This window comes from Nelumbo nucifera, chromosome 1 (assembly GCF_055504915.1).
Source record: "Nelumbo nucifera cultivar China Antique chromosome 1, China Antique-T2T, whole genome shotgun sequence".
NCBI classification, from domain to species: Eukaryota; Viridiplantae; Streptophyta; class Magnoliopsida; order Proteales; family Nelumbonaceae; genus Nelumbo; species Nelumbo nucifera.
In genome coordinates, this window is record NC_142649.1 from 83,315,931 (window position 1) to 83,342,190 (window position 26,260).

General features: G+C 41.1%; 1 protein-coding gene across 1 annotated transcript in view; it reads left to right on the top strand.

The window, feature by feature from the left end:
- The first annotated feature begins 20,098 nt into the window (after window positions 1-20,098).
- Window positions 20,099-26,260, top strand: part of LOC104599421 (transmembrane E3 ubiquitin-protein ligase FLY2) — a 62,781-nt gene continuing 56,619 nt past the window's right edge. The window contains exons 1-3 of the mRNA XM_010261948.3: window positions 20,099-20,705; window positions 22,210-22,282; window positions 25,807-25,934. Of these exons, the coding sequence (XP_010260250.1) occupies window positions 20,547-20,705; window positions 22,210-22,282; window positions 25,807-25,934 (360 nt within the window). The 5' untranslated portion in view covers window positions 20,099-20,546. The remainder of the gene's footprint in view (window positions 20,706-22,209; window positions 22,283-25,806; window positions 25,935-26,260) is intronic.

Consider the following 26,260-nt stretch of genomic DNA (forward strand, 5'->3'; position numbering starts at 1 on the left):
TTCTGGGACTTATTCTTATTTGACAGGTGAAGGAAAATATTCAATTTGTCATTGCAAATTTCTACTGATTTTGCTATTGTCTTTTTAGAGTTTAAAATATTTTAACTTGCCATGTAGGGCTTCAACTGCTAATGTATCAATTGGACATTGGATTATTGGTACTCATGAGGGGCTGGTGCTCTACAGAGACTTTGAATGCTGAGGACAAATTGTTCTGTGACAAGTGCTGCAGGTGCTCTTTGCTGCTTTGATCCTTATTTGTTGCAATATAGCATTAAGAGCATCCTTCCTATTTTAAGGGAGATGAAATGACTAGGGAGGAGAATTTTGGGATAGTTCTGTTAATATTTATTGTATGAGAAATTTGATTGTAGCGTCAGTTTGCGGTTATGAACTATTATTATTATTATTATATATATATATATATATATATATATATATATATATATATTATGGTTTAAGTTTTCATATCTGTTGTGTTGTGGATATACGTTTTCTTACTTCCATAATTCCACTTCATTTCAAAAGCATTCTGGGAAGTACAAACACACTGTTATGTTCCAACGTTTGCTTCTTGTTGTGAGTGGTGTGAGCTGGTTGTTTTGAATCTAGGTCCAGAAGTAATGTTTGCTTCAGAGCTGCTTGGAGCAAGACTGTTTTCCTTTATAATCACCTATGAAGAACTAAAGGCAGGGTTGGCTTGACTTGGAAAGCTAGATTATCTTTTATTTTACATGTCTGAAATTCTTGGGTTGATCATTTCTTTCTTTTTCATGTTGATGTGGATGGATGGTGATGAGGGCAGATTTGACCCTCCAGTGAAATTGCGACATGTGGCACCTCGTGACAACTAGACAAGCACCCAGGCAACAACTTACCAAGTTGGTCTCCCCCCCAAGCACCGGTCTGGCTGGCCTGGCGTGACTTGGCGTGGCCTGCGGGCGACCTGCGCGCGACCTGCGCGACCTGGTCGGATCAGCCTGCCACAAGCGCCGACCTGGCAACCTGGCCCGGACACAGGCGCCGACCTGGCAATCTGGCCCGGACACAGGCGCCGACCTGACAACCTGACCCGGACACAGGCGCCGACCTGACAACCTGACCCGGACACAGGCGCCGACCTGGCAACCTGGCCCGGACACCGACCCGCTGACTGACACAGGCGCCAACCTGGCAACCTAGCCCGGACACCGACCCGTCGACAGATAGGCGCCGGCCTGGCAACCTGGCCCGGACACCGATCCGTCGACTGACAGGCGCCAACCTGACAACCTGGCCCAGGCGCCGACCTGGCCGCCTGGCACAAGCGCCAGCCTGACAACCTCGAGGAGTTCATCACCGTACCCCGATTCTGACGGGATATGACGTCTTACCATTTGAAGGCTTTTCACCCACCTAACCCGCGAGGGCACCACTATATAAGGACTCCGACCCCCAAAGCCAGGGGAGAGAGGAGAAAAGAGTATGGTAACCCCCGCTCTCTAGCTCTCTCATTTCTCTCCAAGCCCTCTGTAATCAAAATGCTAACTTAGGCATCGGAGAGTCCCCGCCGGGAAAATACCCCCGGGTCCTCTGATTCAGTTCCCGCAGGTCCCTCAGCTCCCGCCGTCTACAAAGGAGAGAAAATCACCTCACGCGGGGGTAGTCGGGTAGCGCTGCACCAGGGAGTTCCACCATCCTCTGAGTTGCAGACCGCCTAGGAGCAAGTCAAGTGGTGAGTTCGCCACCAGGGAGCACTACCAGGCAGTTCTCCATCAGGCAGTTCGCCACCAGGCAGTTCGCCACCAGGAAGTTCGCCCCCAGGCAGTTCGCCCCCAGGCAATTCGCCACCTGGTAGCTCGCCACCTGGCAGTTCGCCACCAGGTAGCTCGCCACCTGGCAGTTCGCCATCAGGGAGCACTACTAGGCAGTTCGTCACCAGGCAGTTCGCCATCAGGCAATTCGCCACCAGGGAGCACTGCCGGGCAGTTCGCCACCAGGCAGTTCGCCATCTGGAAGTTCGTCACCAGGCAGTTCGCCATCAGGCAGCACCACCAGGCAGTTCGCCATTAGGCAGTTCGCCACCAGGGAACACTACCAGACAGTTCTCCACCGGGCAGTTCGCCACCAGGCAGTTCGCCCCTAGGCAGTTCGCCACCAGGGAGCATCACCAGGCAGTTCGCCACCAGGCAGTTCTCCCCTAGGAAGTTCGCCACCAAGTAGCTCATCACCAAGGCACGTCACCACCAGGTCAAACACGAGGTACTTAGCCAAAAAATTTATACATCCCAAAAAATGGTACGTGACCAAAAACGGTTACATCAATTAGCGCCGTCTGTGGGAAACGCTACGAAAAGCTAAGTTCTCATCCAACAAAAGCTAAGTTCTCATCCTACCAAAGCTAAGTCCTCACTTTTTTGAAGATATCACTTTATAGTTTACATTTTTTATGAACTCAAAAACTATGCAGGGGGCTAACAGACTAAGTAGCTCTATCAACTTTACTTTCGATTCAGATAATGCCTCATCAGTCCTCTCCGCAAGGTCCCCCTACAAAGATGAGCTCTTCGTGGCTTCCGCGGGAGTTGACGACCAACAGACTACATAGGCGCCCTTACCGGTCGAGCCTTCCAAGGCTCCCATGTGAGCTAGCAACCTAAAGTTAGTAGTGTTGCCCCCGAAGGTCGAGCTCCTAGTAGCTTCTTGTAGGAGTGGGTGACCAGCATTACGAAGCTGATGCAACACAATCATAGCTCGACACCTCACAGGCAAAGCCTACGGGCCACATTACTGCTTAAGACTCAGTCGCCTCTCCGGCACGGGCAAAGTCAAAAAAAGAGTAGACTACGAGTCACTCCCAAAAGACTACAGGCCACATTACTGCTTAAGACCCGGTCACCTCTCCGACACGGGCAAAGTCAAAAAAGAGTAGACTACGAGTCACTTCCAAAAGCCTACGGGCCACATTACTGCTTAAGACCCGGTCGCCTCTCCGGCACGGGCAAAGTCAAAAAAGAGTAGACCACGAGTCACTCCCAAAAGCCTACGGGCCACATTACTGCTTAAGACCCGGTCGCCTCTCCGGCACGGGCAAAAATCAAAATAGAGTAGACTACGAGTCACTCCCAAAAGCCTACGGGCCACATTACTGCTTAAGACCCGGTCGCCTCTCCGGCACGGGCAAAAATCAAAAAAGAGTAGACTACGAGTCACTCCCAAAAGCCTACGGGCCACATTACTGCTTAAGACCCGGTTGCCTCTCCGGCACGGGCAAAAATAAAAAAAGAGTAGACTACGAGTCACTCCCAAAAGCCTACGGGCCACATTACTGCTTAAGACCCGGTCGCCTCTCCAATACGGGCAAAAGTCAAAAAAGAGTAGACTACGAGTCACTCCCAAAGCCTACGGGCCACATTACTGCTTAAGGCCCGGTCGCCTCTCCGGCACGGGCAAAAATCAAAAAAGAGTAGACTATGAGTCACTCCCAAAGCCTACGGGCCACACTATTGCTAAATATCCAATCGCTTTCTCAGTAGGAACAAAATCAGCAAAAGTGAACTATAAGTTGCCCCAGAGCCTAAGGGCTACACTACTGAACTGGCGGAGACCCCCTCGTCTTACTAGCAGCTCGCCACATACAGGCAGCTCTCAAAGCCTAAGGAATTGGATCAAAACTTACTAGCTCGTCGACTTACGGGCCAAAAGAAATCTACTCCCTTCGCTGAGTTACTCTCAGCTCGGGAGTGGGGGGCAATTGATGAGGGCAAATTTGGCCCTCTAGTGAAATTGCGACACGTGGCACCTCGTGACAACTAGGCAAGCACCCAGGCAACAACTTACCAACTTGGTCTCCCCCCCGGGCACCAGTCTGGCTGGCTTGGTGCGACCTGCGCGCGACCTGGCCGGATCAGCCTGCCACAGGCGCCGACCTGGCAACCTGGCCCGGACACAGGCGCCGACCTAGCAATCTGGTCCGGACACAGGCGCCGACCTGACAACCTGACCCGGACACAGGCGCCGACCTGACAACCTGACCCGGACACAGGCGCCGACCTGACAACCTGACCCAGACACAGGCGCCGACCTGGCAACCTGGCCCGGACACCGACCCGCCGACTGACACAGGCGCCGACCTGGCAACCTGGCCCGGACACCGACCCGCCGACAGACAGGCGCCGGCCTGGCAACCTGGCCCAGACACCGACCCGTCGACTGACAGGCGCCGACCTGACAACCTGGCCCAGGCGCCGACCTGGCCGCCTGGCACAAGCGCCAGCCTGACAACCTCGAGGAGTTCATCACCATACCCCGATTCTGACGGGATATGACGTCTTACCATTTGAAGGCTTTTCACCCACCTAACCCGCGAGGGCACCACTATATAAGGACTCCGACCCCCAAAGCCAGGGGAGAGAGGAGAAAAGAGTATGGTAACCCCCGCTCTCTAGCTCTCTCATTTCTCTCCAAGCCCTCTGTAATCAGAATGCTAACTTAGGCATCGGAGAGTCCCCGCCGGGAAAATACCCCCGGGTCCTCTGATTCAGTTCCCGCAGGTCCCTCAGCTCCCGCCGTCTACAAAGGAGAGAAAATCACCTCACGCGGGGGGTAGTCGGGTAGCGCTGCACCAGGGAGCTCCACCATCCTCTGAGTTGCAGACCGCCTAGGAGCAAGTCAAGTGACGAGTTCGCCACCAGGGAGCACTACTAGGCAGTTCGCCGTCAGGCAGTTCACCACCAGGGAGCACTGCCGGGCAGTTCGCCACCAGGCAGTTCGCCCCCAGGCAATTCGCCACCAGGTAGCTCGCCACCTGGCAGTTCGCCATCAGGGAGCACTACCAGGCAGTTCGCCACCAGGGAGCACTGTCGGGCAGTTCGCCACCAGGCAGTTCATCACCAGGCAGTGCCACCAGGCAGTTCGCCACCAGGCAGTTCGCCATCAGGCAGTTCGCCACCAGGGATCCCTACCAGACAGTTCGCCACCGGGCAGCTCGCCACCAGGCAGTTCGCCCCTAGGCAGTTCGCCACCAGGGAGCATCACCAGGCAGTTCTCCCCCAGGAAGTTCGCCACCAAGTAGCTCATCACCAAGGCACGTCACCACCAGGTCAAACACGAGGTACTTAGCCAAAAAATTTATACATCCCAAAAAATGGTATGTGACCAAAAACGGTTACATAAGATGGAACAATCGACTATATTGAATTTATTACTACAACCATGCATAGGCACAAGCTAGAAAGAGACGAACATCTATATATAAAGCTTTCCAGCATTTTGATAAAGATCAGAGCGAATACATTTGTGACAAGATGCCTGGGCTGCTAATTCTATGCCGTTTGGAAGTTCCATATTCCTATTCAAAAAGAATAGTCGTCGTTGGTGTGAAGAGGAGAGAAAAACTAATTTACTTAGTAGAAGAGACCGTTGTATTTGCATTTATGGTGGGAGTAGCTGGTTGTTTTTATGTTGTTATTTTTTATCAAGATGCCCGTTGTATGTGCGAGCAGCTTGTTATTTTTTATATTTATTTAATGGTGGGAGTAGCTGGAACACCATTTGGTAGCAAGAAACAGTTGTATTTACATTAATGGAAATGCCAAACATCCAAAAAAATTGTATTCTTATTTGTGTCTTTCGAAACAAATGAGTTGAGTGCAAAGTGAGTGTGTAAATCTTGAACCACTTTGCACTCACATGAACCAAACACTTTTGTTTTGCACTTTACAAATTTGCATTCATACTCCAACCAAGCAGAGACTGGAAGTTTTGATTGGTTCAACATAAAAACTGCATTTAGAATTGGTGTAAATAAAAAATGGTGTAAAAATTTACACCAGTTCTATTTTGTTTGCATTTGGAAGGAGAGTGTAATCATGACCGACGTAAAATTCCATTCCAGCTCAGTTTTACGTATGTTTGGATGGTGTGGAGTTTTACGTCAATAATTGATGTAAAACCTATCAAATGTAAAAGTTTACATCAATTATCGATATAAATACTACATCGATTTTATCAATATAAAACTTTACACTCTTCACCTATCGCTCTTTTCAAAACACAACGATCACTTTCATGGTTCGATGTAAAACCAAAGGGATGCATGATACTTTGCTTTCTTCCACTTTTACATTGAAATAAAGGCAAAGATTAAAATATTGATATTGGTATTGGTATATCCAGATAATATCAATATACAAATATTTTAAAAACTTTAAAGTATCCCAGACTTTTAATGAAACCCTTTTATTATTATAAAGCAAATAAAATAAAAAAAGTATCCATCAATCCTTGACTAACTGAAATAAAAGAACCTATTATACTAGATCTCTGTGACCCATTACAGCATGTTATATCTTAGATTCTATAACCTCTCTCTCACACACACATTTGGTATTGAAGGAAGAAATTTTGTCAAAGTCATGATAATAACTAAGACGAAGTAGCATCTGAGAGGGAGACCTGTCATCTTCCAAAATTTTCTGTTGGTTGGATTCAGTATGATTCTTGAAGCAATTATCCGACGATGTCTGATGTGCTAACTTCCTGCTTGGTGATATATAGTCTCTTTGACTAAATCATGTAGAATCCAAGGTCTGGGTTTTATAAATTGGGGTACTCAATTATAGCAAATCCCACTAAAACTAGACTTAATCGGGCTTCGGAGTTCGGATTAAGCCCTATTGCAACCGTCGCTAGACATTGGACTAGGCAACCAAGGCCAAAGAGTGAAGACCACTCAATGTATATGCTCATTTAACCAAGGCTATATAGTAAGGTTAAGGGGTGTATATTAAGGCATACCCAGAAAAATTCAATTATAATTTCTTACAGTTCTGGAGAAATTTTGTTACTTTGTTATGATGAGAACAGTGAAAAACTACACCTCAAAAAGTTAGCAATCTTCAATATGCACAAGGGTGCAGCTGGGCAGATTGGGCCTGCTTAGTGCCAATCCATCCTAAATCATAAGACTTAGACCTCAGGCCCAGACCCACCACAGCCCAGCCCAAGATTAAAGCCTAAGTTGGACAACCCAAGCTGAGCCTAGACCTGTTCATAGGTCAGGTAGCTGGGTAGGTTTGCCTGTGGGCTTAGTCGCAGGCTCGAGCTGAAAGCATAAATTTGAGGCCCCAGACTCGGGCTCGAGCCACAAGCATCGGGTTGGGATCAGGTTGGGCTTAGGCCTGGATACTTCTTGTTGATATGTGGTAAAATCAACCCAAGCCCCCGGTCCTATCCCAGCCCTTGAACAGGTCTACTGTGCCTGAGTTAAACTTGAACCCAACACAACTTAGGTTGGACAAGCTTGGGCTAACTCATTTGGACTTGGCTGCGCTGGTTATGTTTGAAAATCTTATTACTCGTTCTTGCACACTTGTACTTTTCATTTGGGCTATTAAGAAATTAAGGTTGTGTTTGGATGGACTTTCAAATTTGCAATTTTCAAAGCCAAAAACATATATGGTGATGAATAGGGTTGTAAAAGGATCAAATCCAGAAAAATATGAATTTGATCTAATTATTAAAAATATGTTTCTAAAATTCGATGGATTTGAAGACCTTTGATTTGAATCTTGAATCCTAACGGACTCAAGTCGGATGCCGAATCGGTACACACGGATTTTCGGGAATCATCAGCAGGACTAGTGACGTGTGAATGAAAAAAAAATAGTATAGACCTCCTTTTCCCACTCCCACAATACCAATGGGATGTTTGAAAAGTAAAAAATTTATCACAAAAACGACTTGTAGAAATGTTCCTATCCCTCTTTTTAAGTAGTTAGTTCAATCAAATAATTGTCATATTAAATTCCATCTAACAGCTCTGCACTCTTAATTCTTAAGAGCTGGGGATTACTTACAAATTCTAACTCGTCTTATGTTTTGGCTCGACCAAACCGGGGTTCTCTTCCTTTGGTCTGGGTTGACATGCAATTGGACAATCCGACTAGACCGGGAGGAGATTTGCTTTAAGATTAATGTCACCGTCCTGTGTATGGGATTAATATTTTTCTTCTTAATTATATTCACATCCTAATTCCTCACTAGCGTGATTTATGTTCGAAACCAGTCTGAGATTTTCTTAAGCGGAGTTCAATTCAATGTTGGGCAGGATTGGAAGATCTTAACTCAACCTGACAACCTAGATCTTAACATGAACCCAATCGAAACCAGTAAGTAATCCTTGGTTGGGATTGAACCCTAAAGGGGAGCTAGCCCAACAACGGTACCCAGTTCACCCTTCTGACCCGATTCAGCACAAAGATGCAATTAATAAAAAATGGATCGCCTGAATCACCACACCTAGTGATATACTTTCATCTTAGGATCAGATTGGGCTGAGTTCACATCTGTGCCCCACAGCGTTCCACAGTACAACCCCGTTATATATTGGGAACATCTTCCGATGATATTCCCAATACATTGCAGGGATGTGTTGTGGGACGCAAATCTGAACTAGATTGGGCTAGCATGCCAATTGTAAGGGTTGGCAAGGGCCTCCCGTGCTAAGCATAGGCAATTACCAAGATTACGACTAAAATCATGTACTGAGAAAGATTATTTATAGAGTTAATTAATCACTTAATGTAATTAAATGGAAGTAATTAATTTAACTGAATGTAAGTTTTTAAATAATTATTATTGATTAATGCTAATAAAACTATTAAAAGTTTAAACTGTAAAAGTATAACAAAATAAACTAAAACTAAAATCCAATATAATTTTTTTTGTAAATAAAAGAAACATTTAAAAAATAAAAGTGGAATTTTCCCATAACCATCATTACATCAACCAACTTTACTATAGAATAAATCGTATCATGTTCCGGGTCATACTTGGGTAAGATATCCAAGTACAACCAGTTTGAACAAATCTTAATGGAAAAATAAAAATTATTTAAAATAACCTCTAAAATAAAATGCGACAAGACAACATGATTTCTGTAGAGGAGCATATGGAAGATTGTCATATGTGACCTGTATATTAGTGTTTTTTCATATGGGAGGCCATTATATCTGTTGGTTCTACAACTCACCTAGGAACATAACAAAAAGAAAATAGATATATTGTTTAAATATTTATATATACCAAGAGACTATTAAAATAGATTAACCAAAAAACCATTGATAGCTTTGAGAGTTTTTTGAGAATCAGAAAAAATTGCCACATGAGTCCATGTTTTATCTTTTAACATTAACATCCTGAACAACCATAGCCTAGAATTTCAAATTGTATGCATCTAATTACTCGGATCTATCAGAATTACATAAACCAGTCACGCAACTGAAAGCACATATTTGGTTGTTTGTGTAAAATAGAATAGCTATGACATTACTTGATATTATAAGTCAACATTGATCTCACTAAAATTACATTCATAAATCAAGTTGTTTTATATTTTTCACCTGCCCCCCTTGTGTAGGGCAGGTAAATAATGATTCCAAACTTGTATCTTTTTATATTAGTAAAATTGTTCCTGATTGGTCCGGCAAGAAAACAAGGGAATGCATTGTCAGTTATTATTTATGACTGAGCAACTGACCTGATCTTATTTATGACCTTAAGGGCATGAGCACCATAACCTGATTTCTATCCCAACAATATAGAACTGAGACAGTAGGGTCAGCTGTTAGATAGTCTGTAACTGCTTTAGTTTCTCAACAACATACTTCATTGATGGCCGCACAGAAAGTGACTCCACTGTCTAGTCTAATGCCAACTTTAACATGCCCAACAGATTCTCCTTGGGCCCTGCGTCCCACAGCTCTGGGGAGAAAAAGCTCAGAAGCACGACACACTTTGATTAGCAATTTGCTCCAGGCAACAATATTAAAGCCATTCCCATGTTCATAGAATGATGGATCCAGAGATTTCTTCCCTTGCATTAATTCTAAAAGAACAACACCAAAGTTGTAAACGTCTGACTTATCAAACACCCTGCATGTGGTTGCATACTTTGGGGCCACATAGAGCTAGGGTTTCATCCTTTGCTTCTCAACCATAGAAACAGAGATGAGGGTCTTATCCCTTTTCCTGGACAGAGATATGAAGCGATGACCTGTACCTGTATGCTACAATCAACAGTTACGGCTTTGAATACCTGAAAATGCAAGAAAAAAAGGGCTAGAATAAGCTACAACCATGAAACCTACAAAAAAAAAATCACGAGCTAGAGCTAGGATTTCATCCTTTGTTTCTTAACCGTAGAAATAGAGATGAGGGTTTTATCCCTTTTCTGGACAGAGATCTGAAAACCTTCAGACGAAGACAGAGCGAGGAGAGAGAAGGACGATCAAGTGGCTTGAGACTTGAGAGGGAGGGAGGAGGAGGAAAATAGAAAGAGTAGAGAAATGGAGAGAGGCAGCGGGAAAATAGAAATGATATCCACACGTGCAAATATCGTTGCACATGTGGATACCGTTTTCTCAAACTAGAAGATGCCACGAATCATCCTATCCCATTAATACGTATACTAGCGGAGGGGGCCCTGCAATGCAGTGCCTCATTCATAAACTATCAGGGTCAAGCTCGATTCAAATTAGAGACTTTCGCTCGAGTCAAAAGCTTGGAAGTTCGAGCTCGGTTACCTTTGATTATAGGTCTTTCAAGCAAGCGAGGTCTCCCTCAATTGCCAAGGTGTCAAACCGAGGTCTCCCTCAGCTGTTGAAGTGTCGAGTTGAGGTTTCCCTAGTAGGCGAGGTGTCAAGCTAAGGTCTCCCTTAGTTGACAAGGTGTCGAGCTGAGGTCTCCCTCAGTTGTCGATGTGCTGAGCCAAGATCTCCCTTAGTGACCGAGGTGTCGAGTCGAGGTCTTCCTCAGTGGTTAAGGTGTTGCCTAGCTCGAGCTCGATTCGAATTAGAGACTTGAGGTTGAGCTCAGAAATTCGAGCTCGACTCGCCTCGAACTCAACTACCTTTCATTGCAGGTCCCCTAGCTGTCGAGATGCCGAGCTGAGGTTTCCCTAAGTTGGAGAGAGAGAGTGTCATTCTTGTAATTTATAAGGGGGAGAGAGAGAGAGAATTGGTAGGAGAGAGAGGCATTCTTGTAAATTGAAAGAAAGAAAAACAAGAGAGAGAGAGAGAGAGAGAGAGTTGGTAGGAGAAAGTGGCATTCTTGCAATTTGAAAGAAAAAAAAAAACAAAAGCAAAAAATAAAGTTGGTAGAGAGTAGCATTCTTGTAATTTCTATGAAAAAAAAAGGCAAAAAATACTGTTAGATTCCATTTCCTTCATCCTCATGCCTTCTTACGTACACATTTTAGCTTAATATATTTACTAGCGAAGGGGGCCTTGCGTTGCAAGGTCTCGCTCATAAACTATCAGGCTTGAGCTCGATTCGAATTAGAAACTTGAGCTCGAGCTTGGTTGCCTTTGATTGCAGGTCTCTCAAGTAGCTGAGGTGTCGAACCAAGGTCTCCCTCAATTGTTGAGGTGCCAAATCGAGATCTCCCTCAACTGTTGAAGTGTCGAGCTTTCCCTAGTAGGCGAGGTGTCGAGTTAAGGTCTCCCTTAGTTGACAAGGTGTCGAGCTCAGGTCTCGCTTAGCTGTCAAGGTGCTGAGCCGAGTCTCCCTTTATAAGGAGAGAGAGATGGCATTCTTGTAATTTGTAAGAAAGAGAGAGAGAGTTGGTAGAGGTGTAAAGTGGGTCATGCCGGGTTGGCACAGCACGGCCTGTGGGTGGTCTACGCAAAGTGCAGGCTGTGTCGTGCTAGCCCGCGGGCCGTCAGAGGTCGTGCTGCCCTCCCCAGTGAAAAATTTGGGGGTCGGCCCAGCACGGCCCCGTGCGGGCCAGTTCCGTGCCACGAGTTGGGCCCGAGCCTTGGGCCAAGTCGGGTCGTGCATTGGGCCAAAGCTATTTATTTATAAAAATGACAAAAAACTTAAAATTTTAATTTTGTGTATAAATTTGCTTATATATACACTAATTAAATAAATTAGTATAGTAAAATTAAAAATATATATTTATTTTATTAATATATTATATACTATATAAAATATATATATAAATACATAAAATATATATATAAATAATATATATGGACTGTGCCGGGCCAAGCTGCGGGCTGGGCTGTGTCAGCCCACGGGCAACCCCAGGCCCAGCATGGCCCACAGATAGAGAGTGGCATTCTTGTAATTTGAAAGAAAAAAAAAGCAAGAGAGAGTTGGTAGGAGGGAGTGTCATTCTTATAATTTGAAAGAAAAAAAAAACAAAAGAGAGAGAGTGGCATTCTTGTAATTTCTATAAAAAAGGCAAAAGATACTGTTAGATTCCATTTTCCTCATCCTCATGCCTTCTTACGTACACATTTCAGCTTTATATTTATATATTTCAAATCCCCTTTGGAATGAGATTCCCATTTCGTATTTTTTCAAAAAGTGAAGAACTCCTAATAAACCCCCCAAACCCTAAGGCACCTTGTTCGACCCCCCAACCCATTTTCCATCACCACCCCTACTCAAACAACCAATAAACCCAATTTCAATGAGGTAATACAAAATGCTCTCTCTCCTTCCTTTTTTCTACCTTCTTCGTCCTTCTTCTTCCTCCCACTTTTATTCCTCCACTATGCTGCTGCTACCACTCCTAAAACTGCTGAATAGGGTAGCGATGAGGTAAGACAAACCGCCAATCATTGATCTTCTTCTTCAACTCCAACTCAGTTAGGTTGTGTTTGTTTGTGGTGTAAATACAAAACTACACTAATGGAATTTAAGAATAGTCAAAATTGTCAATGTAAAAAGAAAACCCACCTTATGCTCGTTTTACACTTCTGTACATTTGGATGATCGATGTAAATGTAGCTCAATCCCTCTCCTTTTTACTTCATCAATGACAATGATGGCCGAGTTTTCACCATCGATCGTCTGATTTTGAAGATTAATTAGTTTTATGATGTTTTTCTGAGTAGATGTTTTATTGTTAGATATGAGGTGGGGATCACAGTAGTTATGCGAGTCCAAATTTTATTATGTTTTTTGAGTGTTATATATGTTGTTTTATGTTTTGTTGCCCTATAAGGGCATAGTTGTCTTTGTACTGTTTTATTATTTTAGTATAAATAATAAGTGAAGGAGGTGGCCAGATTATTGCTCTCTTTTCTTTCAACTTCTCTTCTTCTCTTATTCTCCTCTCTTCAAGAAACTACTTTCTTTCATATTTTTTTTAATTCAGAAGATTTTTACTTGGTATCAGAGCATCAGCTAAGGTTTCTTGAAGCATTCTCAGGCAGCCGTAGATCACTCGACTGCATGAAGTAGTAAAGGGCTGATCGATCTGCTATAGATTGCCCAGTTCTTGGAGTTTTTGGTGGGATCTAGACATCAGGAAGCTGATCTACTGTTCGACATCCAAATCAGGAAGAACTGGAGTACGGGGAAGAGTCCCATAAAAGTTGGACTCCTTGTTTTTTATCTGATCTTGGGCGCTCAGGTATTGTTAGTTTTCTCTTGATTTTCTAAAGAGGGCAGTTTGGTTTTTGAAATTTTCTAGGCCTCCCGGAGTGATCGATTCACTTTTCTCTATGTTGGGAGGCGTGGGGAGGAGAGAGATTTCTCTCCAGCTAGGGTTGGTTTCTATGTGTGTAGTATTAAATTATTTTTTTTCTTATTGTTGAACTGTTTGAAGTAAAATTGAGAGTTGGAATACCGAGATGAAATCTACCGATACTGTGGGACTGGGTGTTGGAGATAGTAGTGATATTTTTGGGTCTGTGATCATTAGTACAGTAAAACTTGATAGTACAAATTTTTTGGAGTGGGCACAATCAGCTAAAATGGCTATTGGTGTTCGTGGAAAATTAGGGTACCTCATTGGGGAGAAGAAGAAACCTGATACAAACTCTTCTCGATGGGTGCAAGAGAATTACATGGTAATGTCTTGGCTCCGTAATTCTATGTTACCTCATATTGCAAAAAGTTTCCTATGGGCTAATACTATTAAGGAGATTTGGGATGGAGTAACTGAAACCTACTCTCAGAAGCAAAATGAAGCCAGAGCCTATCAATTAAGAAATTAGGTGATAAGTATGAAACAGGGGGAAAAACCTCTTGCTGTATATTTCTCCATGCTGAAAACCCTATGGCAGGAAATAGATCATTTAGAAACTGTTGTATGGGAAAGTGTAAATGATGCAGCAACTTATCACAAACTAGTAGAGAGGAATAGGGTTTTTGAGTTCTTGGTAGGGCTGAACCCTGAATTTGACATTGCTAGGCAGCACATTCTTTCTAGGGAGGGTGTGACACTCTCTCAGGCCTATGCTTTTGTCTTTGGAGATGAGAGTAGGAGGAATGTAATGCTGAGACAGCCTGGGATTGACCAATCGGCTACGGTCAGTACAACAAAACCTAAGCCGAATAGAGATAGGGGGAGTAGTGAGACTAGAAGGGAAGATAAGAAGGACTTGGTGTGTGATTATTACAAGAAGCCTAAGCATACCAGAGACACTTGTTGGAAGCTTCGTCCAAATCTTATGCCTGCTCGGATAAGAAACAAGAAGGGAAATGTAAATGTAGCCACTACAGGAGACTCTTCAGCCCCTCTATCTCCAATTATGTTCTCACTGCTGCTACTGCATGGATTCCCAATCAGTTTGGGAGAGAGATTTGGACAGTTTATGAGTAAACTAGGTTCACCTAGCTCTAGCCTTCCAGATGGACAGCAGGATGTAGGAGCCAACTACACCACTTCCTATACAGGTAGTTCATATGCAATTGCGAATCTTGCATCCACTTCAGGTAAGGAGGGACCTCCCTGGATTATAAACTCAGGAGCATCTGAGCATATAACTAATGCCCCTACCATTTTCAGTTCCTATCAGTTGTGCTCTGGTAGAGATAGAGTCTCTACAACAGATTGTTCACATATGCCCATTGCTGAGAAGGGGACAGTTAGAGTGACCAATGATATAACTCTGTCATCTGTTTTACATGTCTCTAAACTTCATACCAACCTACTGTCTGTTAGTTTTTTGACAAAAAATTTGAATTCTTCTGTGACCTTTTTCCTGGTAATTGTGTTTTGTAGGATCTAGAATCAAAGAAGATGATTGGGAGTGGTCATGAGGTGAATGGAGTCTACCTTTTGGATGAGATTCCGGGACATCAGGGCCATCATGTTAGCAGCAACAATAGTAGTGGGTCAGAGTCAGTAAACCAGATTATGCTTTGCCACAATCGCTTGGGACATTTTTCTTTTAGTTATTTGAAATGTCTTTTCCCAAAATTGTTTGAGTCTATTAAATTATCTACTTTGGAGTGTGAGAGTTGTCAATTAGGAAAGCATTGTAGATAGTCTTTTAAACCAAGTAATAAAAGAAGTACTTCTGCTTTTAATATTGTTCACACTGATGTATGGAGGCCATATCAAATCCCTTCCATGAGAGGATTCCGTTTCTTTCTCTTATTTGTGGATGATTATACACGATATTCTTGGATATGTTTGATGAGATCACGTGATAATGTTCCTAACTTAGTACGATAATTCCACCAGATGGTTCTCACACAATTTGGAGTGAGAACTAAGGTTTTTAGATTAGATAATGCCAAAGAGTACTTTGAGAATGACCTAACCACGTATCTCTTAGAACATGGTGTAGTTTATCAGAGCAGTTGTGCATATACACCGCAACAGAATGGAGTTGTTGAGAGGAAAAACAGACACACTGTGGAGGTGGCAAGGAGTCTTATGGTGTGTGCTTAAGTTTTTGTGCAGTTTTTACAGCCGTACATGTGATTAATCGTGTTCCGTCACGGACTTTGGGGTTTAAGGTGCCATTTAGCCTCCTTTTTCCATATGGAGAGATATTTCATATATCTCTGAGGGTTTTTGGCTATGTTTCTTTTGTTCACATTCTTGGCCCTCATCACAAGAGATTGGATCATAAGGCCAAGAAATGTATTTTTCTTGGGTATGCTCAGAACCAAAAGGGGTATTGCTGTTTTGACTCAGTGTCGAGGAGCAGATTTGTCACTATGCATGTTACCTTTTTTGAATCCACATTCTTCTTCTCGAGTGGTTCTCCTCAGGGGGAGAGTTTTGGGAGGAGAACTCACAATCTATTCCTCTTCCTGTTTTTGTGGTACCTCCTCTAGTTCAGCCAGCATCTACATGAGTTCATCCACCACCTGCACCATTAGTTCAGCCAACATCGGTTCAACCAGCACCTGCATCCACAGTTTCATTACCTGAGCCATTACGGGCAACTTCACAGCAATATCAGCGCCGACAGATGATGGTTAACTCCACACATCCTCGACCCACACCACTCTCTGTCAGTCCTTTTGAAACTCCAGATTCGACAGATGCAGTTCCAGGTATTCCTCTTAAGCCTGTTATGTTTTCTGATGATAATGTTTCTGTCCGTAACACCATTGTTACAGCTGATCCCACTGACCTTGATATTTCCATTGCATTTTGTAAGGGGAAGAGAAAGTGTACAACCCACTGCATTTCACACCATCTTTTCTACAGTGCCTTATCACCCTCCTAACATGCTTTTCTTTCTTCCTTGGATTCTATGTCTATACCTAGGAATGTTACTGAGGCTCTCTCCAAATCTGTGTGGAAAACAACCATGCAAGATGAGATTGATGCTTTGGTCAAAAACCAAACTTGGGAAATAGTTGATATCCACTAGACAATGAGACAGTCGGATGTCGATGGGTATTCGTAATGAAGTATAAGGCCGATGGCAAGATAGAGAGGTACAAGGCAAGGTTGGTAGCAAAAGGGTATACTCAAACCTATGGTGTTGATTATCTGAAAACCTTTGCACCAGTAGCTAAGATGAGTTCAGTTCGTAATCTTTTATCTCTAGCAGCCACCTATTCCTGGCCCTTGTCCTAGTTTGATGTAAAAAATGCTTTCCTCAATGGTGACACATGAGGAGGTATATATAGATATTCCAGCAAGTTTTTATGAAAATGTTGGTAAAGGAAATGTGTGCAGACTCAGAAAATCTCTGTATTGACTGAAACAGTCACCTAGGGCTTGGTTTGACAGGTTCAGAGGGGCATTCATTCGTTTTGGATACACACAGACACAGTCTGATCACACCCTCTTTGTGAAGAGGAGAGATGCTTTGGTGTCAATTCTGATTGTGTATGTGGATGATATAGTAGTGACAGGAAATGATCTGGAGGAGATTGATGATCTCAAAAAATCATTGCAAAAAGAATTTGAGATCAAAGATCTTGGTGAACTCAAATACTTCTTGGGGATTGAAGTTGCAAGATCCAAGCATGAGATCTTCATTTCACAGAGAAAGTATGTACTTGACCTACTGCGAGAGATTGGGAAGCTGGGGACCAAACTAGCAGACACTCAAATTGATCCAAATCACATAATTAATGGTGTGGATGGTGAATTGGTAAAGGATGTGGGGAGATATCAAAGAATGGTGTGCCGACTGTTGTATTTGTGTATGACACGACCAGATATTTCTTATGCTGTCAGTGTTGTGAGTCAGTATATGCATGCACCTCAAGTTCAACACTGGGAAACTATTGAGAGAATACTTGCATATCTAAAAAAGCACCCTGACAGAGGCATTATTTTCTCGAATCACAAGAATCTGAAACTAGAATCCTATACGGATGCAAACTGGGCAGGATGCTTAGATGACAGGAGGTCTACATCAGGAGTGTGTACCTTTGTAGGTGGAAACTTGATATCTCGGAAAAGTAAGAAGCAAGCGGTTATGGCAAGGTCGAGTGTAGAGGCTGAGTATAGATCCATAGCTCATGGTGTCTCATAACTTCTTTGGGTTAGATATCTTTTAAGTGAAATTGGGGTGAAAGCAGATGAACCTATGATGTTATACTGTGACAATCAGGTTGCAATCAATATTGCCCCCAATCCAATTCAACATGATAGGACAAAACACATTGAAGTTGATAAGCACTTTATAAGATAAATGGTAACGAACAGAGAAGTGTGTTTGCCTTATGTCTCTTTAGAGTTGTAGCTGGCTGATGTTCTCACTAAAGGGGTGGCAAGGAACAAGCTTGAACATGATCTACGCAAGTTGGGAATGTGTGTCATTTACTCCCAACTTGAGGGGGAGTGTTGAAGATTAATTAGTTTTATGATGTTTTTATAAGTAGATGTTTTATGTTAGTTGTTAGATAGGAGGTGGGGACCATAGTAGTTATGTGAGTCCAAATTTTATTATGTTTTTTGAGTGTTATATATGTTGTTTTATGTTTTGCCGCCCTATAAGGGCATAGTTGTCTTTGTACTGTTCTATTATTTTAGTATAAATAATAAGTGAAGGGGGCGGCTAGATTATTGCTCTCTTTTCTTTCAACTTCTCTTATTCTCCTTTTCTCTTCCTTCTCTCTTCAAGAAACTACTTTCTTTCATATTTTTTTAATTCAGTAGATTTCTACTATATTAACAATGGCTAGGTTTACACTACCAACCGACTGATTTACATTCTTCTATTCATATACTCATTTACATTATTGACCAACTAATTCATAGCTCTATCCCTCTCCTCTTTGATTCATACCAAAGATGGCTAGGTTTTCACTGTAGATCGATTGTTTCCATCTTGAAATCCTGCACATTGCGTCGTAGTTTCACCTTCAAAGCAACCTTTGTTATTCTCTTCATTTTAGCAGCGGCAAGGGATTTCTCTAAGATCACAACACGTGAGAGTAATACGGGTTGTCGGATCCCATGATTGAGGTGGGCCTTTGTTCTAATCGAACAACAAAGGAGGCGGGGCTTTGTTCCGATCCCATAGTTGTTGTGTGCAGTTAGAATCCCGGACGTTATGCCGTGGTTTCGCCTTCACAACAAACTGGTTCTTGGTTACTAGTACTTTTACACCAATGGAGAGACGAAGAAGAGGTTTTTACATAAAAAAATGATGTAATTTTCACATTGATTCTCAATGTAAAAGTCTGACAAAAAAGATCGTTTACATTGATGTACGTTGTTATTTTACATTGCATCCAAACTATCGCAAAACTGGATCAGAGTGTAAAATAAACAACAAACCAGGATTTACACCACTTCCAAACGCAACCTTAGAGTTATTGTTGGAAAGCCAGAACCAAGTTTTAAATTGGTTTGGGTATTAGTTGAGACCTCAAGTAACGGGGCCAACCCAAACTCCATGAGTGGTGGATTTATAGAGATCGACTTCAGTGCTCATAAGACCGTGCTCACATCGTTCCACAATTCATTGAAGCATTGCCTTGGCAATATTACCATACTTACAATTTTTTTTCTTTTTTTATTTTTATAATCACAAATAAATATTCCTAAAAGGAACTATGAGAATGGTGTGAGTAGCGCAATCTTATGAGCATTGAAGCCGATTTCGGATTTATAGGCTTGAGAATACCTTTGTCTGGGTTAGGAACTTTATTGGGCTTGCACCTTCGAGTCGGGCCCAATAAAGATTTAACAAAGGCTCAACATGTGTTTCACCAGTTCAACGTTGAGTCCTTAACCACGGTTCTGAAAATTGGACCGGATCAGATATTAGACCAGTTGACCTTGGAGCTAGTTAGGTAACTGGTTCTGTTTCACTTTAAAATCATTTTTTGGACAAAAATTGTTGATTTGGTCAACAATCTGCTGACCTGAGCAATCAAACCGTTAATCCAGACAATAATTTTTTGACCGTTTTTTATTTTATTTTTAAGTCAAAATGGGCCATCTGTTCAATCAAATGGTCGGACCATTTGATGTAAGAACCGATCTATGTCCGGTTCGTTTTTTAAAACATTGTCCCTAACACATGCATTAGGATGTAGCCTGTATAACCCTTAGTAGTTTGTCCAGATTCTCTGCAGATGGGCTTAATCTATAGTCGGGAAAACTGACGGGTTCTATACTTCTAAGGGATGAAACATGAAACCCAACATGAAGGAGGCTCGCTTTATCATGCCGGGTCATGGATTGATTAGGGTACACGCTCGTAGGCATGGCCCAGTCCATTTCGGTCCACATCTTTGTATGTTCCCGAATCTTCTGAGATCTGTATACCAAACAATCAGTCATTCCTGGTCCAAGAAAGATCCGTACCCGGAAATTAACCATCACCAAGAACCCAGCCCCAAGCCCCGAACAACCTGAAAGCCAATTTAATATTGGAAAGAAAAAAGGTAAAAGGAGATGGACTCTGTGCTAGAGACTCTGACCTCCGTGTTTTTACCAACAAGGCCTAATAAACAACTACTACTGCCAGAAACCAGAGAGAGAGGAAGACGAAACCCATTCAATAACTCCGTTGAACACAGCGACGAAAGAAAACAAAATAAGGATTTTTTTTTTTTGCTTTAATTTCTTCCTTCCTTCACCTCCATTGGTGACCGGTGGAGGTGTTTATTGTGTGGGTGTTGTTGGTGTTGGTGTTGGTTCAATCGTTCGTTGAGCTCTCCCTTTCTATCGATCTTCTTTCGTTGGTTGTTACTTCCGATGGTTGACTCCACTTGAAGCAACCGTTTTCTTGAATCTCTCTGATGGGTTTCGTTTTGTCTCCTTCGAGTCCTCGGGATCAACTGAAACAGAGAGTTTTTGTTGGACTTTGCATTTGAATTGTGTTTCTGATATGATCTGGAAGGCGAATTCGGGTTACATGCTAAGGAAGAGAAAGGGAGGACTCTCAGTCTGGCGCGGGAGTATAGTCCTATGTGTAATTTTAGCTTTGTTCCGGCCGGCAATAGCTCTCCGACCACTAAGGGAGAAGGCTCGGTCTTGGGGTGATGAGGTCAGTCTTTAATAAAGTTTTCCATTGTTGGTGTATTTTTGCATCTATTTTCTTCCAAATTCAGAACAAAAGATCGTTTTGTATTCTTGAATATTGATTGACTATAATTGAGCTTTCTCTTATAGGTGAGGAGCATTGCAAGGTTGACCTCGTTTTTCAGTTTGTGCAATGTACCCAAAACCATTCCTTAGGCCAAACTAACTGATTGAACTTGTGTCATAAGGAAGTGGCATTAGGCCTTGTATATGTAAGTATATACAAGGAAGAGCAATTGCCTGTATGGTATAGGAGTTGGATTTGGCTGATCCCAAAATCTTAGAAATTGTGGCTTGGCCAAGATAGGTATGTTTATTGCCTAAGGGATGAAGGTAGATGGGCAGACAAACATTAGGCAATAAATGATATAGTATCTAAGTCGTCAAGCATTATCTATTTAATAATTTAGATGTGTCACTACTGATATTAAATAGAGGAAGCATCGGCAACAAAAGAAAGCTATGATCAACTTGCACCATCAGTATTAAGAACTCAAAGTGTGGTAGAGCACTACAGCAGTGTAGTGCATAATAATACTAAAGGGATGTGGTTATGTAGCTGGTCAGGTGTTCTGCATATTAAAGTTTCTCAAATAATAATTGCGGTTTTAGTAAAAACATCATCTAAAAATTTGTATTGTGTTGGATATCTATGCAGTCAACTAAGTTTGTCATGAATAGGGTATGCTTTTGTGTATCTGACATATCTGACATTACCCAGATTTGTATCATATCAACCTATATTATCTTAAATAGGAGTCTGGGTATTGTAGGATAATATCCAAGACATGGTTGTGTCTCCAATAACCAATAATCCATGGAACATATGGAATGCCAGACTCAAGAAAGTAATGAAATACACATGAAACTTCTATCTAACTTCTCTTGACCGCAGTAGATGTTACCACTGTCATCTTGGGTAATAAGTATGTCATTATACTCCTTACATTATATGTAATAGGATTATTACCTGATCAAGAGAGGAGTTATATGTAAAAAATATGGACCATAGAAATTTCTAGGAATCCTTGATTTTACAACAGTTATTCTCCTTTTTAGCTCCACCTATGGAGCTCTTTTGCGATTGTAAAAGTGTTCTAAGGATAACAAACATGGTGTAGTGAGTAAGGAGGTTTATCTTATCATTCAGGGGTATTATTGAACATTCCAAAAATATCCTGTGAATAAGTTCAGCTCAAAGAGGTTAAGCTGCAATTTCATTAATCAATTGCATTTTCCAAATGACAAGGTTAGTTGCAATGCATTAAAAGTTATTGTTTATATTTTTTTACACATCAGAGTCGTCAACTTTGTACACCATACATGTTTAGTCAGGTGTGTCTTTAATTAGCACGAGAGATCTACCTGTCATTTTTTAAATTTTAGTTTTGATTGTAAATTACATCTAACATGTTATCAACTTAAATTCTTATGTTTTTATTTGTCCTGATTGATTTTGGTTCTTGCAGTGGCTATTTATTAGAAAAGATGACAATGACCATGGTTCATATTCTCCCTGGAACATAACAGGCACCTACAGAGGTTTGTAAATTTTCTACTTGGATTTTAATCATCTATTTGTTGTTATAAATAGTAGATATTGAGTTGTCTTGTTATTTCAGAGGGCTTTAGTTCTGTTTAGATCCTTGTTAACTTGAATATTCTAATAGAAAACACCATTTTTTTGGAATATATGGTTTAAGAAATACAATTTCATTTTGTCAAACAGGGGTGGCAACTTCTGACCCAACCAACAAAACTACTTAAAAAGCATCCAAATCCACCCATCCACTCAACATGTTATATATTGGTTAAATCTACCCTCTGGTCACTCCATACTGCGGTATTCACTGGTTGGGTTGGGTTGGATATGGGCTATGTTAATCCATGTACATGTCATAATAGGGTGTGGGTAAGCCAATCAAAGCAGAATTACTTGATATTGGCACGCACTATGTTGTTTATACAAGAAGTTGTTGTTTGTTCCTAGTATTAAACTCCATGAGATAAAAGGTATTTCAATACCATATTATGTATGCTTCAGATATAAAAACACCAAAAGAGCTCTTCTTTATGCATGCATAAAATTTGTGGTTTATGTTGATCGTGTCTTTACTGTGTTAGTGATATTGATATTACAATTCTATTACGGGAAGTCTGTGTGAACAGCATAGCTACATTAGTTTTCTTGGTGAGATTGCAATAGGATAAAAGGGGACTGAAAATTTATCTTTTGTCCATATTCAGTACAAGATATGCCAGGGCATATATGACATAAGGAGTCAATTGTGAAAATGACATATAAATGTCATTTTCAAAAGTTGAAATTTGATGGCAACACTTATTTATTTTTCGACCATGGGGATCCTGATGAAGTATCATTGTAACATGATCAGGGAAGAGTTCAAAGTTGGGTTGTTGAAATAAGCTGAAGATGTTAATTGAGCAAGCAAGGTTGCAAAGATGTAATACACAGCAGAATGTTTGGACTAATCTCATGCGGTCAAACTCCCAAGGATGTACCACTGTCTGATATTAGCATCATACAATATCTCATTGACCTTTGAGTTTTAATATTCAGGATGCTATTATATAGGTGGCTAGTTTAAGTTTATTACCCGCTCTAAGTTTTTCCCCTGTAATTACATTAGCTTGGCCAAAAGTGGGCCCTATAGACAGTTATTTTGATTGTTGACTTGGATATGCATCAGAACTTGATTGAACTTCCTAACTAGCTGATTAAACACAGTGGATTAATTGAACTGGCAATCAAACCACTAAATTGGATCTGGAAATGAACTTTATTGTTGTTGCCATTACCGTTTTTATTTTCAAATTCAGATGAGGTCATCTGGTCAAGCTATGGCCTGGGTTTTAAAACATTGCCCTATAGTCAGCTAATATTTTGGTAAATTTGAAGGCTATCTTAAATAAAGGAAGAATTTGTTTTCAAAATAAATAAATAAAGGAATAGTTTGAGTTTTGGTGCCTATGGAAGGAGTTGGAAGAAGTTTTTCTAAATATGCTTATTTCAGCCTTCAATCACCTCCCCAGTAAGAGTGTAAGACCATCTTCCTTCTTGTTAGCGGATCAATGGACTTGGTTGGATGAAATGTTCATACTCCTGGAGAACTCCTTGATTTGGGTTAATATTTATGTGCCATAATCTTCAATGACATCTATCCCTTCTCTTTTTTAAATAACTGGTAGGTCTATTGTATTATTATAGTGAAATAGGGATGAATACCACAAGATTCAATGATCTTTACATGGTTAATGAAATAAAACCATGAGCAGCATATACTTGTATACAATTCAATACATCAAATTCTACCAAAACAAAAAAAGAAATTCAATACATCAAAATTAATCAAAGAGAAATGGGAGCTTGGAGTCAGGGTTTGCAAAGTCATTCTATGCTGTTCAGTGTGGAATGGTATAGAGAGTCATTCTCTGCTCTCAATAACAGGGTCTCTTATAGAATGGGTGATGGATTGAAATTGAGATATTGGTTGGATGTTGGGTATGATCTAAGCTCTCTCAAAACTCACTTTTGTAATCTCTTTGAAGTGGCTAACAATAAAGAAAGGGCAGTATGCGGTTTTTTGTGAGGGTGGGGGATAAGGTGGTCTGGGTTCCTAAAATCCAAAGAAATCTCTAGGAGATGAATGAGGTGACTGATTCAATCCCATAAGCCAAATCATGGTGTGCCTAATCAGCATATCTGGTAGTGGGAAAAAACAGGTCTGTCCACTGTTAAATCTCGTCTGATATCTAATTCTTATTAGTAGTAGCAATTTACCTTGCAAGGTTGTTTTTAGAGCCTCCAATTCCTTCCAGGACTGCTTTATGGTCTGGATAGCATCTCTGGACAAACACCATACTAAAGGAGATTCAGTCAATACCATAAATTGGCCAGGAGAGAAGGATAATGGTCCTTGGAGGCCAGTTCACTCCGTAATGGAGGAAAGTGACATTTTGGTTTCTCTGATTGTAAAGCTCATCTGGATTTCCAGGGAGCTAAACCCTTTAGCAGATAGTCTGGCCAAATCTGGTGCCCTTAAGGAAGCTTTTTACAGTGACATAAACTTGCCTTTGTAACTTGTGTGTTTGGTTCTTTCTTGTACGTCACCCCATGTATTTATATTTTGTCTCTTAAGATAATCAGTTACACTTTTTCTCAAATAAAAAAAAAGGGATATGGAAGTATCCACCATGGACTGCGTATTCTACAGGAATGATTTGGAAGTGGCCTGTCATCTATTGTACCTGGAGGGGTAAACTCTTGATTTCCTTTCTAGTTTGGAAAACTCTTGAGATGTCCTTGAAAAGTAAAATACATGCATTATGTTATGGAATATGTGGAAGCAATGTTTAGTAGATGCATCAAAATTTAGGTATTTTGTAGTGTAAGTTCAATTATTCTTCCAAGCAATTCTTATCTATATCATTAATTCCATCATATCTTGTAGTAAGTAGGTAAAGGAAAGCTGATATGATCTCTTGGAGCATTATCACCATCCTTGCACCATTATCTTAGATTTACTCTCATTCTCAGAATTGCCCTCTTTGTTTTTCTTTTGTGCACTGTAATAAATTCACTTTGATATTGTTGAAACTTGAAAGTCATCTACTTCATCTGTGCTCTTTTATCCATTTGAGTCCATTTCTTGTGGAACTTTAGTTTTTCATGACTTAAAACATTTGTTATGTCTAATTGTCCGAGATGAGATTTTTCTCATTTCATATTAGGTATTCAGTATTGTGAATGCTGGTTGTTCTACCCAGAAAAAATGCTGGTTGAATTAATAGCACAAAAGATGATCATACATGTCTTTCTTCTCATTATTTTTGTTTAAGTGCAACCTCATCTTTTAATGAATGATGATTCAAACCAGTTAACTTCTTTGAGGATATTATTTTCCTGAGTTTAGAATGGCTTGGTTAAAGTGTGTCTTTTGATAAATAAGTTGATCAAAAGATAGGTTTGGAATTTATTAGATTTAGTTTGTTAAATGCATCATTTAGCATTAATGTTGTTGATTACTGGAACATTTATGGTGCAGGAACTTGGAGTTTCCTAGATTCCAGTAACAGCTCTTCCAGATTTCCTGATTTTGGGAGATCAAGTGGCAATTCTGTTTTTGAACTGGTGACTACTCCGACAAAGATTAACGGAGTACATTATGTCCAGGTGAGGGTTCTGTTCCACTTTTATTGCTTATATTCATTTAGAGAAAGTGTTGCCTGTGTTGGCCAATTTTTGCTTTATCTTCTAGTGAAAATGTCCTATGTAAGACAATATCTAGAAAGTTAATTGGGTTGGAGAATGATTTAAATTGTTGTGCACTCCCTTCTGTGTTGCTTCCGGTGTTAATCATATGATGTGGGAGTGGTTTCATGAAGTGCTTTTGTTTATTTATTTATTTTTTGCAGTCATATTTAACTGGAATTTTTTTCTCTTAATGAATCAATTTTACTGTTATTGATAAAAAATATATATTTAACTTTTGGGATTCA